At 39.3% G+C, this 19,090-nt stretch overlaps 1 protein-coding gene across 1 annotated transcript in view; it reads right to left on the reverse strand.

Moving 5' to 3' along the window:
* Positions 1 to 11,392: 11,392 nt before the first annotated feature.
* Positions 11,393 to 19,090, reverse strand: part of PPIL4 (peptidylprolyl isomerase like 4) — a 40,710-nt gene continuing 33,012 nt past the window's right edge. The window contains exons 12-13 of the mRNA XM_030809822.1: positions 18,772 to 18,919; positions 11,393 to 12,363 (exon numbers count right to left, since the gene is read on the reverse strand). Coding sequence (XP_030665682.1) covers positions 12,112 to 12,363; positions 18,772 to 18,919 — 400 coding nt within the window. The 3' untranslated portion in view covers positions 11,393 to 12,111. The remainder of the gene's footprint in view (positions 12,364 to 18,771; positions 18,920 to 19,090) is intronic.

Here is a 19,090-nt window from a genome sequence, read left to right on the forward strand (position 1 = left end):
TGTTGCCCAGGCTGGAGTGCAATGACACGATCTCAGCTCACTGCAGCCTCCGCCTCCTGGGTTCAAATGATTCTCCTGCCTCAGCCTCCCAAATAGCTGAGATTACAGGCGTGCACCACCACACCTGGCAAATTTTTGTAGCAGAGATGGGGTTTCATCATGTTGGCCAGGCTTATCTCAAACCCCTGACCTCAAGTGATCCACTTGAGGTGGATCAGTGCCTCAGCCTCCCAGAGTGCTGAGATTACAAGCATGAGCCACCATGCCCAGTCAATACAACTTTTTAATTGCCCATGAAAACATTAGTCAAAAACCCTGCTCATCTGCCCATTCAATGAACAAGGAATAGCAGAGGAGGTGAAAACATAAAATTGTTAACTCTTGACAGTGCCCCTAGCAAAATTAAGCCTAACTAGTAGTCGAGTGTGGATAAAATAGGGTAAGAATATAGATTTTCCCATTAGCAGAAGAGTAATTAAAATGACTTGCTTTAAAAAGAGTTCTGCCCATCGTCTGGGAAGTGAGGAGCGCCTCTGCCCGGCCACCTATCGTCTGGGAAGTGAGGAGCGCCTCTGCCCGGCCCCCCCATCTGGGAAGTGAGTAGCGCCTCGGCCCGGCCGCCCCGTCTGGGAAGTGAGGAGCGCCTCTGCCCGGCCGCCCCGTCTGGGAAGTGAGGAGCGCCTCTGCCCGGCCACCCATCGTCTGGGAAGTGAGGAGCGCCTCTGCCCGGCCACCCATCGTCTGGGAAGTGAGGAGCGCCTCTGCCCGGCCACCTATCGTCTGGGAAGAAGTGAGGAGCGCCTCTGCCTGGCCGCCCCGTGTCTGGGAAGAAGTGAGGAGCGCCTCTGCCCGGCCGCTCCGTCTGGGAGGTCTACCACGGAGGCCAGAAGCAATGTGGGGGCTGGACGTGGTGGCTCACGCCTGTGGTCCCGGCACTCTGGGGGGCGAGGCGGGTTGATCACTTCGGGCTAGGAGTTCGAGACCAGTCTGGCCAACGTGGCGAAACATGAAAAATACAACAGACAAACCAACCAACCAACTCAGTGACAACAAAACAGGTCTACCCTGGAGTCATACTCTAATTTTTTCTATTTTCCTCCCTTTCTGATCCTTTATCCCACTTTCTTTTTCTTCCTCTTCCTTCTCCCTCTTCTTTGTCAAATAGAGGATTGAGTTATTATCACTGATCCATATAAAGTCCCTCTCTCATTTATTTTAACTCCCACCCCCCATTTCTATTCCCCGACTTCCCATATGTAACCTTCCTAATATGTTTGATACGCATCTTTTTGTTTGTATGTATTTTTAGAAAATGTTTATTGTTTTTGTGTGCAAAAAAAATTAATTAAAAAAAAAAAAAAGAGTTCTGGGCTGGGCATGGTGGCTCATGCCTATAATCCCAGCACTTTGGGAGGCTGAGGCTCTTAGATCACTTGAGGTCAGGAGTTCAAGACCAGCCTGGCTAACATGGTGAAACCCCGTCTCTACTAAAAATAACAAAAATTAGCAGGGCATGATGGCAGGTGCCTGTAATCCAAGCTACTTGGGAGGCTGAGGCAGGAGAATCACTTGAACCTGGGAGGCGGAGGTTGTGGTGAGCCAAGATCGTACCATTGCACTCCAGCCTGGGTGATAAGAGCAAGACTCCATCTTGAAAACAAAACAAAAAAAAAAGAGTTTTGAAAATGAAGGGGATCTCCACAATCTGTCATTTAATAACAGGAAGCCCAGGGTTCTCTCAAATTTCCCATCAAAACATGGTTTCATAGCAACAGCCACTGAAAGGTAAGGTTCCTGTGATTTCGATTTTACTAGCTATTATGCATTCTTTGTGACTCAGTCTAGATGGGTAAGAAATGTCAAACTTAAGATTAAATGTTTTTATGATGAGTGGAAAACCAAGATGAAATATATTTTTCAGTAACTAAAAAGCAACCAATTTATTAAAAGACACTTGTAAAAGTATGATTGCTGAGTGTATTTAAAGTTTCTTTTATTTAGCCTTTAATAGTTCTGATCAAAATCTTTTAAAATTCAGCTGGTAAGAAAGATTAAGCTGAAACCTTACAGTGAAGTTATAATAACTGAGAAATTTTAGGCTCCAAATAGTTTTGGTGGTTTTTTTGTTTTGTTTTTTGTTTTTGAGATGCAGTTCCACTCGTCACCCAGGCTGGAGTGCAATGGCACGATCTCGGCTCACTGCAACCTCCGCCTCCCAGATTCAAGCAATTCTCCTGCCTCAGCCACCCGAGTAGCTGGGATTACAGGCACCTGCTACCACACCTGGCTAATTTTTGTGTTTTTAGTAGGGACAGGGGTTCACCATGTTGGCCAGGTTGGTTTCAAATTCCTGACCTCAGGTGATCCACCTGCCTCAGCCTCCCAAAGTGCTGGGATCACAGGTGAGCCACCACACCCAGCCCCAAACAGCTTTTTAACTTAAAAAATATCTGACTACCAACAGCTCACTCAGTCTTTTTTCCGGGGGAGGGGTTGCGGGGACAAGTTATCAAAAGCCAGTAGAATATATAAATGGAGACTGGTTTTAAGAGTTCACCTAAAACCTAGAGAAGCAAAACAGAAGAAATAGGAAACATGGCCACTTTACCGTAGATTAGTAGTAGTATCATGAAGCCAGACTGCGCTGTATCTAATCAAGGATACGTGATGAACACTACGTTTCTGTACACATATCTTTGCTAAAACCAGTTTCTCATATCTAATTGCAGCATTTGCAATTAAGGAGAGTTTTGCCTTGCAATGATAGGTTCAAACATTTTTACTACTTTGGTTTTTCCCACTGGATCTACTGAATCAAGCTTCAGGTGTGAGGAGGTTATTTCCTCTCACTGCTCCATCACCTGCAACCAACATTTCTCCCTTGCGTATTCATTCTTTCAGACTACATTTTAGAATCTTCTGTATGAACAGTATGTATTTTTCTATATTCAGAGTGATAGTTTCTTATGTATTTAAAATGTTTTCTATTGATGGCTAAGAATTATGTACAATAGCAGGAAGACAACTGCTCTTAGCTGTATGGTGAACTAGATATTCTGAATTGTAACCGCCCCCTCCCACCTCCTCCATACAACATCCACATGCTGGATAAATTACAGCAATCATACTTTATTTATTTATTTAGAGATGGAGTTTCACTCTTGTTGCCCAGGCTGAAGTGCAATGGTGTGATCACGGCTCACTGCAACCTCCGCCTCCTGGGTTCAAGGAATTCTTCTGCCTCAGCCTCCCGAGTAGCTGGGATTGCAGGCATGCACCACCATGCCCAGCTAATTTTTTGTATTTTTAGTAGAGACAGGGTTTCGCCATATTGGCCAGGCTGGTCTTGAACTCCTGATCTCAGGTGACCTGCCTGCCTCGGCCTCCCAAAGTGCTGGGATTACAGGCGTGAGCCACCGCACCCAGCCAGCAATCATACTTTTACATGTATTGATGAGACTGCAAGACAGGGAAATTCCTCATGACTCACAAATATATTAACAAAATGGTAAGCAGGCCACTACCCAGGATGCCCCTGCCTGCACAGCTGGGGACTAAGGACTTCAGGTCACAGTGATGAGGGATATTCATAAAGACAAGGCTTTGGACCTAAAAGAGAACTGGGAAGCTGAGCCTAAGATCTTCACATGAAGCCAGGAGACTATAATAGAAGAGCTCACCTAAAGCAAGTTCGTCAGAGAAAGACTGGGCTAGGGAAAAAACCACTAAGGCTGGGCACGGTGGCTCACACCTGTAATTCCAGCACTTTGGGAGGCTGAGGCGGGCAGATCACAAGGTCAGGAGTTCGAGACCAGCCTGGCCAATATGGTGAAACTCTGCCTCTACTAAAAATACAAAAATTAGCCAGGCGTGGTGGCAGCCACCTGTAGTCCCAGCTACTCGGGAGGCTGAGGCAGGAGAATCGCTTGAACCAGGGAGGTGGAGGCGGAGGTTGCAATGAGCCGAGATCACACCACTGCACTCCAGCCTGGGTGACAGAGCGAGACTCCATCTCAAAAAAACAAAAAACAAAAAAAGCAACACCTGCGTTTTACCCAGTTCTGCAATGATGGGGGTATAGATGGGAGATCTTAACGCTAGATACGTTTTCCCTGATATTTTGTCAACTTTCATCAAGGTCTAGGGTTCAAAAATACATTATGCTTGCACATGGAAATTCCAAGCCAGAAATGAAAGTGGCCCCAAGCGATTGCATCACCTAGAGTCTGGAAGGTAAATATGCATCCTCTCTGGAGAAAAGTATCTTCATTTTAGGTACCTTAGGCGTCCCAAAGTATGTCCTCCCAATTTAACGGGAAAAAAAAAATCTGAAACACATAAGGAAATAAGCCAGTATGCACAAGGGTCAGCAGGAAAACTTTTTTAATTCTTAAGAAATTAAGATTCTGGCATTATCAAAAACACAATATAATTATGTAAATAAAACAGAGTGGAAATAAATGAGCAAAGAACAACAGAAAATCAAAAATAACCTGGCAAATTCAAGAAAGAATCAAACAGAACTCCAAAAAAAAATTACTGAAATTAAAAATTCAGTGGATGGGTTAAATAGGAGACTGGACTTATGTGAAAAAGAATGGGTGACCTGGAATATAGACCTGAAACAATTATTCAGAATGCACTATCTGGAAAACATGAGTTAAGATACAAAGAACAAAATGAGACAGCCTTACATAAAACTGACTGAGATTACAAAAGGAAATAATAGATAGAATGTGGAGACAGACTATTTGAAGAGAAAATGGCAGAGAAGTTTCCAGAATAATAAAAAACACGAAGCCATCAGACACAAGATATAACAAGAAAGATAAATGAAATCCCTATCTGGACACATTATAGTGGAATTCTAGAATACCGAAGACAAAGGAAAACTTTAAAAGCAGCCAGAGACCTTTTTCAACAAATAGTCCCAGTACAAGTGGATGTTCATAAGTCAAAAAAAAAAAAAAAATCTCAAAATGGATCACAGACTTAAATAAAACTAGAGAATTTTTTTTTTTTTAATTAAAAGTATGAGAAAAATTTCGGAAGCTAGTGCTCGGCAGGGTTCTTACTTTTGACACCAAAAGCACAATCCATAAAAGGAAAAACTGGTAAACTGCAGAAAAATTAAAATCTTGTACTCTACAAAACTCTATTAAGAAGATTAAAAGACAGGCCATACATTGGAGGCTAGGCATGGCGGCTCATACCTGTAATCCCAGCATTTTGGGAGGCCAAAGCGGGAGAACTGCTTGAGACCAGGAGTTTGAGACCAGCCTGGGCAACACAGGGACCTCGTTTCCACTAATAATAATAAAAAAAAAATTAGCTGGGTGTGGTGACAGGCACCTGTAGTCCCAGCTACTAAGAGGCTGAGGTGGGAGGATTGCTTGAGCCCTGGAGGTTGAGGCTGCAGTGAACTGCGATCTCACCACTGTACTCCAGCCTGAGTGACAGAGCGAGACTGTCTTAAAAAAGAAAAAAGAGAAAGACAAGCTATACATTGGGAGGAAACAGCTGCAAGCAACATATCCGACAAAGAACTAGCATGTAGAATACATAAAGAACTCTCAAAACTCAAAAATAAAAAAAAAACTAAAAATCCAATTAGATTTAAAGTAACATTTCACCTAACAGGATATGCAGATGGCAAAATGAGTACATGAAAAGATACTCAACAACATTACCAATTAAAGAAATAAAAATTAAAACCAGAATAAGTTATATATCTATCACTATATACCTACCAGAATGCCTAAAATAAAACACAGAGACACAACTAAATGTTGTTGAGAATGTGAATGAAGTGGATCGCCCATATGTTCTTGGTGGGAATGTAAAGCAGTCTGACTCACCCTGGAAAACAGTTCAGCAGTTTCTTTAAATATGCAATTATCATATGACCTAACAACTGCACTACTGGGCAGTTATCCAGAAGAAATGAAGACTGTGTTCACAAAGAAACTAACAGCAGCTTTATTCATTATGGTCCCAAACTGTAAACAACCCAGATGTCCTTCAATGGGTGAATGGTTAAACAAACTACAGTATATTCATACCATGAAATACTACTCAACAATAAAAGTGAACTATTGGCTAGGCACAGTGGCTGACACCTGTAATCCTAGCACTTTGGGAGGCTGAGGCGGGTGGATCACCTGAGGTCAGGAGTTCGAGACCAGCCTGGCCAACATGGCGAAACCCCGTCTCTACTAAAAATACAAAAATTAGCCAGGCATAGTGGTGCGCGCCTGTAATCCCAGCTAGTAGGGAGGCTGAGGCAGAAGAATTGCTTGAACCCAGGAGGCAGAGGTTGCAGTGAGCTGAGATGGCGCCACTGCACTCCAGCCTGGGCAACGAGACTCCATGCCAAATAAATAAATAAAACAAAATAAAATAAAAGTGAACTATTGATACAGCAACAACCTGGAAGAATCTCTGAAGAATAAGGCTGACTGGGGCGAAACAAACCCAATCCCAAAAAGGGGTTTGGTTTATAATCCTGTAAGACACAATCTCAAACACCTTAATCCTGAATGGTGAAATCCCAAAAGATCAAAATGCCTAATCTAAAATCCATAATGTCTAAAATCCCAAAAATCACAATCAGAGGATACTGGCATCATGATAGGTAGAACTACAACTTTCTCATTGTCTTTATTTGGAAATTAAGTACGGTTTAAGGAGGTATGTATGGGTGCTGAGTTGGTAAGAGGTGGTCTTTGGGACTTAATTTTAGGTGTCAAGTTGATTGGATTAAGGAACACCTAGAAACTTAGGTTCTGAGTGTGTCTGTGCAAGTGTTTCCAGAGATTAGCATCTGAGTGAAGCCGGTGGAAGACATTGGTTGTTCTTAAAGTATTTCAAATGACTGTAGTTATAAAGCCGAGCATACACAATTACCAACCATAGGGATATGCATTGATACATTGCCCTTTTTGACCTATTTCTTTATAAATACCACTCATCTGTTCATAACTGTCATACCCATGTGATTGTCATTAGTACAGCTGAGAATTGTTTATGCTTGCAAAAATATGTATGTTGTTGCCTATTTTATTGTGTAAAGTGGCCTTTGTTTGTATTTCTCAAATCCTCTTTTAAAAATGTAAATAATCAGCCAGGTGCGGTGGCTCACGCCTGTAATCCCAGCATTTTGGGAGGCCGAGGCAGGCAGATCACGAGGTCAGGAGATCAAGACCATCCTGGCTAACACAGTGAAACCCCGTCTCTACTAAAAATACAACAAAAATTAGCTGGGCGTGGTGGCAGGTGCCTGTAGTCCCAGCTACTCGGGAGGCTGAGGCAGGAGAATGGCGTGAACCCGGGAAGTAGAGCTTGCAGTGAGCCAAGATCGTGCCACTGCACTCCACCCTGGGTGACAGAGCACGACTCCGTCTCGAAAAAAAAAAAAAATTAATAACCTGAAGTCAGGGGTTCAAGACCAGCCTAGCCAACATGGTGAAACCCCATCTCTACTAAAAATACAAAAATTAGCCGGGCATGGTGGCACACACCTGTACTCCCAGCTACTTGGGAGGCTGAGGCAGGAGAATCACTCGAACCTGGGAGGTAGAGGTTGCAGTGAGCTGAGACCATGCCACTGCACTACAGCCTGGGCAACAGAGTAAGACTCCGTCTCAAAACAAACAAACAAACAAAATGTAAACAAATATCTTTTAAAGGTTTTTAAAATTATTCTTTCCAGAATTACATATTTGGGATTATGATTATCAGGGTTTCAACCTTCATGATCATGGCATTTGGGATTATGTATTTCTGGATTATGAGTGGCTCCCCAAAAGGCTACATAATACAGAATTCCACTTATATAAAATCCTTGAAATGACATAATTATAGGAATGGAGAACATATCAGTGGTTGACAGAGGTGAAGGAGAAAACAGAAGTGGCAGGGAAGTAGACGTGGCTACAAAAGGACAGCAAGAGGGGTCCTTGTAGTGATGGAAATTTTCTGTATCTCCACTGTGTCCATGTCAGCATCTAGGTTGTGATACTATACTAGAATCTTACAAGATGGTATCACTGGGAGAAACTAGGCAAAGGGTACACAGGTTCTCTCTGTATTATTTCTTATGATTGCATGCCAATCTACAACTGATTTCAAAATTTAAAGTTTAATTAACCGCAGCAAAAAAGCAATCAGAAAGAAAAGTCACATTATATCCAAAAGAATGATATTTGGAATGATAAAAGATTTCTCCCCAGTAGTAACAAAAGTAAAAAGACAGTAGACTAATTATTCAAAGTACTGGGGAAAAAAAAAAACAAAAAACCTCAACTTAGAATTATGTACATATAAAATCAACTTTATAGAATGAATTGAAAATATTTTTGATAAATGTAAACTAAGAGTTTGCCATCAACAGATGTCACTGGAGGAACATCAAAGGATGTGCTTCAGAAAGAAGGAAAATTATCCTAGGTGAAAGGTTTGAGATGTGAGAATAATAATGAATAAACAAACACTTCTAACATATAAAATAAATCTAAGCCAACAATTATCTGTATAAAAACAGTAATAATCACAAGGTCTAATTTTCTTTCTAACAGATGGTGTCTCACTATGTTGCCCAGGCTGGAGTACAGAGGCTAGTCACAGGCACAATCGCAGTGCACTGCAGCCTCTAACTGCCGGCCTCAAGGGATCCTCCGGCCTCAGCCATTCAGCAGCCAGAACTACAGGTGTGCACCACTGAGTCCAGCTCAAGGTCTAATTTTAAAGTTAAAAATCACAAGCTATAACTAAAATACTGAGTGATTGTAACATGAAAGTTGCAAGAGGGGTGACTTAGAGAGTTCCAAGACTCTCAATTAGAGAGGAAGATAAAGATATAACATTATACTTTTTAAGTATGAATGTAATATTCCAAGGCAATTCCCCCAAAACAAAGAAGAGGGGGCAGAGGGGTGAGGGTGGAATTAAAAAACATTTTTGATTCCAAAAGAAAAAAAGAGTGGAAGAAGAAAACATAAAAAGCACAAAATAAGGTGGTAAGGAATAAATGCAAATATATCAGTACACATAAAAATGCACTAAACTAACCAGTTAAAGTTCAGATTAGATTTAAAAATAATTGGCCAGGTGCAGTGGCTCATGCCTGTAATCCCAGCACTTTGGGAGGCTGAGGTGGGCGGATCAGAAGGTCAGGAGTTCCAGACCAGCCTGGCCAATATGGTAAAAACCCTGTTACTAAAAAAAAAAATTAGCCAGGCCTGGTGGCAAGCACCTGTAGTCCCAGCTACTCAGGAGGCTGAGGCAGGAGAATCGCTTGAACCCGGGAGGTGGAGATTGCAGTAAGCTGAGATCGCGCCACTGCACTCCAGCCTGGGCAACAGAGTGAGACTCCGTCTCAAAATAATAATAATCATCATCATCATCATCTAGCTATATGCTGTTTATGAGACACATTAAAACATAAGGACATTCATCAACAAAGCAAAAGGACAGTAAAAATCTACCAGCTAAACTATGCACAATGCTATCTATCAAAAAATAAAAACTTCAATGAAAACAAATTCCCAGAAAAATGTAAAATGACTAACATTAAAGAAATAGAAAGGCTAATAATTCTATAATTTTTGAAACCTAATCAACAGTTAAGAAATTTTCTCACAAAAAAAATGCAAAGTTCAGACAATATTATAGGCAAGCTCTATCCAGCTTTTAAGAAACAGATTAATTTAAATCTTTTTCTTTTCTTCCAAGAGAACAGACAGAGGGAAGGAGACAGCACTCCTTAACTTATTCTTAGTATCCACAATCTATTAAGTATAAAAAGACAACAATCTACTATATAAATGCGCAAAAGACATGAAACAAGCTTTTCACAGAGCGCAATCAGGAATGATTAATAAAACATGGGAAAAGATACTCAGCCTCATTAACATTTAGGAAATACAAAGTTAACTTCCACTCAAGTCAAAATGGAGTAGCAGAGACACGATTTACCTTCTCCACCTTAAACTAAAACCTATATAAAATGTATACAAGGAAGTTTTCCAGATGTTAGACAAAAGCCAGTGCAGGAGAGTGACTCCTGAGAGATGGAAAACAAAGAAAGCCCTATAATTGTGCAAGCTTCTACACGGGGTTTCTAGGCTGTGGCACTAAGGCTAGGGAAGGGAACCTCCCTGGGTAGAGAATTTAGGGGAGCCAAGGTAAGATTTGCAGGGCAGAATATTGGGTTTCCCTCAACTCTTCAGCTAAACACCAAGCAGTGTACACATGTGAGGTAAGGAACAGGAGATACAACTGGGAGCTCAATAGGGCTCAGAATAGTTCATGTTCCCAACAGGCGGAATGCAGAAACCGTGTAACCAGAAGATTATTCAGAACGGTATTACCTTCGTAGTGGGTCAAATTAGCCCTAAACTAAAGGCTGTCCCAGTCCTGTCTTATTACGCTTAAAAGCAAGCTATAAAATGATTGGATTGTTTCCAAGTAACTTTATGTCCCCAAACAGAGTTCAAGATACTTAAAAGAACTCCAGCACCCAATGTTAAAAACAGAAATTACCAGGCATGTAATGAAGGAAGTTACAATCCAATATGGGCAGGGTGGGGGTTGGGGTAGGGTGGGAATCAATCAATAGAAACAGACCAGAAATGATGCAGATGACAGAATGGGCAAGTACATTGAAACAGCTATTATCAATACACTCCAGATGTTAAAAAAAAAAAAAAAAATAGAGGAAGGCATGAGCATGTGAAGGAGATACATGGGAGATAAAGACCCAGATAGAACTTCTAAAGACTAAAAATATGTCGGAGGTGAAAAATACCTGGATACGATTAAAAGGAAATTAGATACTTTAGACGGGAAGATTAATAAACAATGAGGACACAGCACTGGAAACTACCCAACATGAAACACAGAGAGAAAAAGGCTTTTAAAAAAGCTGAAGAGAATCAGCACACTGGGAGACAATTTTGAGGGGCCTAACGTACAATCCAAGTCATCAGAGCCCCAGAAGCATGAGAGGAGCAGAGAGACAAAAGACATAATAGAAGAAAAAATGCCCCCCAATTTCCAAATTCTATGAAAACCATAAACCCACAGTTAAAATCGCTGCGGCAGCAGAAACGTGAAAAAAAAAAAAAAAACTACAGCAAGCACATCATAATCAAACTTCTTACAACCAGTGATAGAGAGAAAACCTTAAAAGCAGCCAGGAAAAAAATGACATCTTACCCATGGAAGAACAGAGATAACAGTAATCTTGCTGGAAATCACAGGTAGATACCACTTAATATCCACTAGGTTGGCAAATTTTTAAGTCTGAACTTAACAAGTGTTGGAGATGCTATGAAACAAAGGTAACTCACAGTGCCAAGAGAGGTATAAACTAGTACAGCCACTTCAGAACACAAATTTGGCATTATTTTATCAATATATCAAGCAATATAACTCCTAGATACAATGTTCACAGCAGCATTGTTTCAACAGCAAAAACAAAAATAAATACACAAAACTCAAATGTCCATCAAGAGAAGAATGAATAAGTTGTGGTATATTTATATAATACTATATAGCAATAAAAATGAAAGAAAGTCACAGAAATAAACATTTTGCCATTTATATAAAATTCAGAAACATACAAAATTAACATTTCACTTACAGATACGTACGTATGTTGTAAAACTATAATAGGCAAATGACAAACACAAAATTCCAAATAATTATTTGAGAGGGAGAGGGCCTTAGGAAACTTCTAAAATGTAGGCAATATCCTGTATCTTAAGGTGGCTGATGAGTACACAGATATTTACATTTTATTATCCCTTTATATACATCTATGTATTTTTGTAGTATGAAATACTTCATTAAAAAAAGAGTGAAAATGTAAAAGACTTCAAAAATGAAGACTACCATTTATGTATAACAATAAAATTAGTGTAAAAAAGTATACAAAGAAAATGTTCAATTCTTTCGTGCTCTATATAATCAGTATTAATCTAAAGGACCGTAATCCTAGTATGAAAAAAATAACAAGCTTTGACACAAAATCTAAGCATCTGCTTTCCTGGCACTCTTAAGTTAGACAAGAGTAAATATGTTAGCCTCTCAATTCTGCCTCTTCATCTTTCATCTGTATTTAGATTTTTCTTTATCTTTGGATTTCTTTGGACTTCTGCTTCGGTCTCTCTTTTTACTCCTTTCTCTTTCATAAAGATCTGTTTGGTATTTTGATTTGTGACTATTACTATAATGGCCATCCCTCTCTCGAGATCGACTACGACTTCGGTTCTGAGTTCGGTCTCTCTTTTCACTCTTTTGTTTCTCCCAACAGCTTTCTTCTTCTTCATAGTGACCAAACCCCATTTCTCTATAGATATCCTGTCAAAGGAAGGGAGAATTACAAGTGAATCAATAAAATAATCATTCTGTAGGCATTTTCAATTAATAAAACTTAGAAAAGTCTACCATTAGAAGGCTGTTATAACAGCTTAAATGTGAACACTACCACTAATGTCAAGAATCTTGTAAATTACAAAGCAATAAAATAATTCAGAAAAAGGTTTAACAATGTTATTGATTTGTATCTACTATTTTGGCTGAAATGAAGGATCAGATTCAAAAATATGGAACTGAAATAGCTCAACTGAAATCAGAACATGTCTTTAGAGCAATCTGCAATATCAAAAATTCTGATTATGTATAGTCTTATTCCCACCTCCCCACCCTTCATTCCCCAAAACGTGGTCCCATTATTGATCTGCAATGAAACTCTACTACAATTCCCACAAGAATCCTATAAGAAGATATCATTGAAATAACTTAGCAGGAAGAGATCTTAGACAAGTCAGTAAGTCTTAAATAAGAAAATGGAGGCCGGGTGCGGTGGCTCACGTCTGTAATCCCAGCACTTTGGGAGGTCGAGGTGGATGGATCACCTGAGGTCAGGAGTTCAAGACCAGCCTGACCAACATGGAAAAACTCTTACTAAAAATACAAAATTAGCGAGGTGTGGGAGCACGCCTGTAATCCCAGCTGCCCGGGAGGCTGAGGCAGGAGAATTGCTTGAACCTGGGAGGCAGAGGTTGCGGTGAGCCAAGATTGCCCCACTGCACTCCAGCCTGGGCAACAAGAGCGAAACTCCGTCTCAAAAAAAGAAAATGGATAATGTATACTTGGGTCTGAGCAATTAATTTTTAAAGTGTTTTATTTTATAACAGCTCCTCTCTAGATGTTCAAATACAGCTTCCATGTTTAGAAACACAGAAGCTAGAGAGGAGAATTTTTTTTGAGACAAGGTCTTGCTGTCTCCCAGGCAGGAATGCAGTGGCACGATCATGGCTCACTGTAGCTTCAACCTCCCAGGCTCAACCGATCCTTCCCACCTCAGCCTCCCAAGTAGCTGAGACCACAGGCATGTGCCATCACACCTGGCTAATTTTTGTATTTTTTTGTAGAGACGGGGTTTCGCCATGTTGCCCAGGGTGGTCTCAAACTCCTGGGTTCAAGTGATCCCCTCCCACCTCGGCCTCCCAAAGTACTGGGATTACAGGCATGAGCCACCTCACTCAGCTGACTAGGCTTATGTTAAAATTATTATGTTTCTTTAAAATGAGTTTTTAAACACTGGTAGAATCCTTTGCCCCAAGGATAATAAAATTGCTACATTTAATTCTACTCTTAGACCATAGCCAATGCTCTTTCAAGAGATACTTTGTAAAATTTAACTTTCTTAAGACTGCCCAAAGGAAAGGAAAATTTTAAGGACTAAACTCCCAAGGGTCCTAACTCTATCACCAGATACTACTGTAGCAGACATAAATGTCAAGGCTTAAAATTCAGAGTGATGAATCCCATGGTTAAGGACTGGGTTTTAAGCAAATTATTAGTTATTCCATATGCTGTCTAGATACTGTATACCTTGAGTTTGACAGTGTGTGAAAACAGATGTAACATGATTGTTATAGTAATAATCACAGTGTGGAATAAAATATTATAAACTGATTTGTGATTTTCCACACAATCCCAATAGTTCTTGTCATATTATAAGAGTCCCTGCGGCAGAAAAAATGAGTAGGTATTTTGGTTTAGCCCTTTACCATCTATTTTCCAGTAAAGTATGACATTCCTAGATAAAAGAATTTTTGTGCTTCCTATAACATATACAAAATAGAAATATTCATATACTATTATATCTGTACACCTTGTACTCATTTCTGTATTGGTTGAGACGAACTTTTAAAATGCCGAGACTGCTGGCTGATGTATAACTTTATAAAATCCTCAGTACGTTATTATACAAATGGGCACTTAAGTGCTTTGAGTATTTAAAATAGAAGAGATAAAAGATTATGTAGCACTTCATTCTTTTAAAAATTTGAGGAAGCTGAATATTTGAATTGGACTGAAACTTTAAAATCACTCCTACTTGGGAGTAGTTTTCAAAGCTACACAAGCTTTGAAGTCAGGTAGATCTGGGTTCAAACAGTCTTTGACATTTAGGAGATGTGTCAAACAAGTACTCTTAAGGTTAGAATAATTAGAGAAGGTTTCATGGAGAAGTTAGGATTTCAGATGAGCCTCAAAGGGTAAGTGAGCTTGGGTCTGAATTGGCTGCAAGAAGGCTAATGAAAGTAGTGTAAGTGCAAACTGAAAAGCAAGGAAAAATGAGCCCTGTATGTATGAAGGGGAAAAGTTAAAGTGGCTGAATGAAGCCATGTAAGAGCAGATCCTCTAAGTACATGCTAACACAGTGCTAAGAGCTTTAGGAATGCAATATCCTCATTCTAGAAATAGGGAAACTGAGACTCAAGAGATCTGCACAGGTTGGAGATAATTTAACTTGACATCCAAAATTAAAAAGGGGGGAGAGGTATAGAATAATGGGGAAAAAATCCAATACCTGACTGAACCAAATAAATGTTAAAATTCTAGCTCTCCCACTATAAAGCCCTAAGGGCCTGTGGGATCAGTATCTTCATATCTAAAGTGAGATAAATGAATTAGATAAGCTCTAGGTCCTTTCCAGTATGAATTTTTAAAAGTTATATTATTTATACATTTAAAACATAAGACAAGATGATTAAACTACCATGTGGCAAAAAAAGAAAGGAAAAAACGAAGAACACAAAATGGCCAATTTAAAGCAATTAACCTGGCAAATGACTTGAAATAAGCAATCAAAAAAAGTCTAATCTAATTAAAAGCTATCCTTGCTCAGGTCTCTGGGACTAACTCAAAGATCTGGTTAAATCTTAGTCACCAAGATAACATTAAATCACTAAAATGACAGCAAAAGTACAGTCAAGAATACAAGCATTATGAAAACCCCAGTGGAAAACTGACAACCAGCATGAATACTTCTCAGCAAGGCAACCCACAGCTGAATAGTCATTTCCTGTAACCCCAGTAAAACCCAAACCTCAACAACACAAAAACCATCTCTGGAATTAAGACATGAGGTGGAAAATTAAACAAACGTTTTCGAATTGATTAGTAAGGCTAGCTACTCAATAAAAAACAAAGAATTTGAAGAAATAAGTTAAAATACTCTTGGGAAACCAGACTCAGCAAGCAAAACACCGACAAATACGAAAATATGAACTATAGCTGAAATCTGTCTAGTACTGAAAATTCTCTTTAATGAATTTTAAAAAATAAAAAACAATCAAAATAATAAAAAATCAGGGAGCAATTAAAATCTTAAATACTGACGCTGAGTTTTATTAGAAAGAAGAGAAAATTAATGCAGCTATATCATTAAATCAAAGTACAAGACTTTTTTAAAATTTAATATACTTTAAGGGGAGAAGTTAGGAGATCATTATTCAGAATTTAGTAATTTTATAATTCATATTGCCTTAAAATTTAAACTTAAAATTGCCTTAAAATCTTTTAAAAAATACTAATAGCATTCCCCCAAAATCTTGATGCTTTTACTCCATGCAAAATGAGAAGGATATTTGCTACTGTAAGGTTTCAAGTAATCAAAACAGCAGAATCAGAAGGACTCACACAAAAAAACACAACCAGTCTGAATTTTTTTAGACCTCTGATTATCTCAAACACACCAATGTTTATTTATTTCAGGCTTAAATTCATTGACGGTTCCATGTACGAGTGCAGGATGAAAAGCTGGAGCTAAAAGCAGCACACGGAGGGGGAAAGAATTCAGAGTTTTTAGTGGAAAACATGCTAAACATTCATAGGAATGTGATACAGCCACCAGTAAAGGAGACTGATGTGATCTTAGACTAAAGTAATAGAGTACAGACATTTAAGAAGGAGGAGATGTGTTCCTATTAAATCACATTGGAATATTATATTATGGGACACATTTTATTAAAATAACATTAGAGTTTAGGAAAGAAAACTGATGAGAATATACCCCAGGTAAGAAGACGAGCAAGAGTAGTTAGGAGTCCAACTATGAAATTAAACTGTGGTTCCACTACTTACTAGCTGTGTAAAATTATGGGCAAGTAACAATTTTTTGTTCTCACTGTTGTGTGAAAGGGGGACAAAAGAACCCACCTCACATTGTAAGGACCAAAAAAATGTTAACTACTACTACTTTTTTCTTTTATTTAAAATTTTTATAGAGACAGGGCCTCCTATGTTGCCCAGGCTGGTCTTGAACTCTGGGATCAAGCGATTCTCCTGCCTCAGCTTCCCAACATGCTGGGATTACAAGCATGAGCCACTGCACCTGGCCTACTACTACTTTTATTACCACCACTGATTCATGTGAGAAATATTTGCAGGAACCAACAAAGGTATGGCCTAAAAACGGGATGAGGCATGAATGATGGCAATCTTTAAACAGCTAAAGGGCTATAGAAAGAAGAAATTCTATCTCTGCTGGATTATAGCAAAGAGCTAAGCACATATATCAAATATTTACTTGCTAAATTTTTTTAAATCAATAACCCATAAAACACATAAAATAGTTACCCACAGAGGGAAGAAGGAAAAGGGGAGGGAACAAGAATGGAAACTAGGTTCTCTAAATGTACCATTTTGTAGATTTCACTTTGGAAACAGTTTTTAAAACTACAAAACAAAAAATTGTTAAAGCAACCCTTAAACATTAAAAAAAAAAAAAAAAAAGAAAAAGAAACAGGGCCAGGCGCGGTGGCTCACGCCTGTAATCCCAGCACTTTGGGAGGCTGAGGCAGGCAGATCACGAGGTCAGGAGTTCGAGACCAGCCTGGCCAACTTGGTGAAACTCCATCTCTACTAAAAATACAAAAATTAGCCAGGCATGGTGGCAGGTGCCTGTAATCCCAGCCACTCAGGAGGCTGAGGCAGGAGAATCGCTGGAACCCGGGAGCCAGAGGTTGCAGTGAACCGAGATTGCGGCATTGCACTCCAGCCCGGGCAACAGGAGCAAAACTGTCTCAAAAAAAAAAAAAAAAGAAACACTTTAACTGAAATATGAATCTAGTTAATGTCATAACCACAGAGAGAAACTATTCCAAGTAACTCTAAAACTAGTAATTTGCTTTAAGTTAAAAAAAAAAAAGTAGTAACAATAATAGCCAGTGTAGAAAATGTTTGCACACGCATTTTTTTCACTGAATCTTAACAAAATGCCTGTGAAGTATTTCTCACTTTTCACAGAGGATGAAACTGTGGCTCAGAAAGTTAAAGAACTTGTCAAGGTCACTTTGATGGCCAGCAGTATAGAAATGTAAACCTAGCTCTCCTGACAGCAAATCCTTGACTCTGCCTATCATACTACATTTCTCTATTTCTGCATCTTTACTTGACATTCTCACCATCTTAAGTTCTCTCCCTTCTCACCTCAGCCCACTGAAATCCTTCTCATCCACCAGGGCCCAGCATAAATGTCTCCATGTGGTAAAACAAAAGCAAGGAGCTCTGATGTAAAAAAAAAAAAAAAAATTTTTTTGGAGACGTGGTCTGGCTCGGAGCGCAGTGGCACGATCTGGGCTCACTGCAGCCTCTACCTCCTGGGCTCAAGCGATCCTCCCAAGTAGATGAGACCATAGGTGCACACTACCACGCCTGGCCAATTTTGTGTGTGTGTGTGTGTGTGTGTGTGTGTGTGTGTGTGTGTGTGTGTGTATTTTTTGTCGAGATGGGGGTTTCATCATGTTGCCCAGGCTGGTCTCGAACTCTTAAGCTCAAGTGATCTACCTGCTTCAGGCTCCCAAAGTGCTAGGATTACAGGCGTGAGCCACCATACCCAGCCTGTAAATTGTTTTTTATTTAACTAAGAACCAAAGCACAGGCTGGAAATAATCACTTTTCTTCACAATAAATTTTCTTTGGGGAATTTTTGTTTTTTTTTTAAATGTGCTGTTCAGGAGAGCTTTTAGCATGCTAAAGTTAATTATCAGTGCTGTTTTTCTTATATACTATACGGCAGGATATAAATGTTTTATAGGACGTAAAATCTCAAGAGCCCTTAAGTGCTATACATAACACTGGTGATAAATTAAGCAGATAAATGACAAAATCTTTTTCAGCACAACCACACTTGTTTCGATGGGAATAAAGGAGTATCCACAGGTATGGAAATCACTCTTGCTTCACATTGTGGAAGTATTTGATACATTATGTCAAAAATGATCTTTTACCATTTGTGATAAATATTTTTGAAAATTGAAATCCAATACCCCAGTGCAACCATTCTGCTTCTTAGGAACAAACCCATCTCTGCTTAGAACTATCCCTTACCTCCTAAATTATATCACTAAGACATTATTTACAGAGGGATAAAATATTTATTTCTCCACATCTAAGTCTGGATATGAGAGGTACCTGATTAGTATTTTTGATTGGCATGTAGTCCTCATCTTCTTTCTCTTCAGAGCAGTGGCGGGTTTTCTTCTTGTGTTTTTTACTTGTGTGTGAGTGACTTGACTTCGAGTCTTCGGCCTGCTCATCTAATATAAGATCGTATTTTGTACTGCAGTAGTTAGTTAAGGATAAATGTGATAAATAATACTGGTAAGACATCAAAACTTAAGATCTGGTAAACAAAGGAGGTCATAAGGCTAAAAGTAACAAAAGCAAAAAGCATCTCAAAAGAATAGAGTACATTTCTAAAACAACTAACATTTTCTTTCATTATATAGTC

Source organism: Nomascus leucogenys, chromosome 3, assembly GCF_006542625.1.
Source record: "Nomascus leucogenys isolate Asia chromosome 3, Asia_NLE_v1, whole genome shotgun sequence".
In the NCBI taxonomy this organism is placed as follows: Eukaryota; Metazoa; Chordata; class Mammalia; order Primates; family Hylobatidae; genus Nomascus; species Nomascus leucogenys.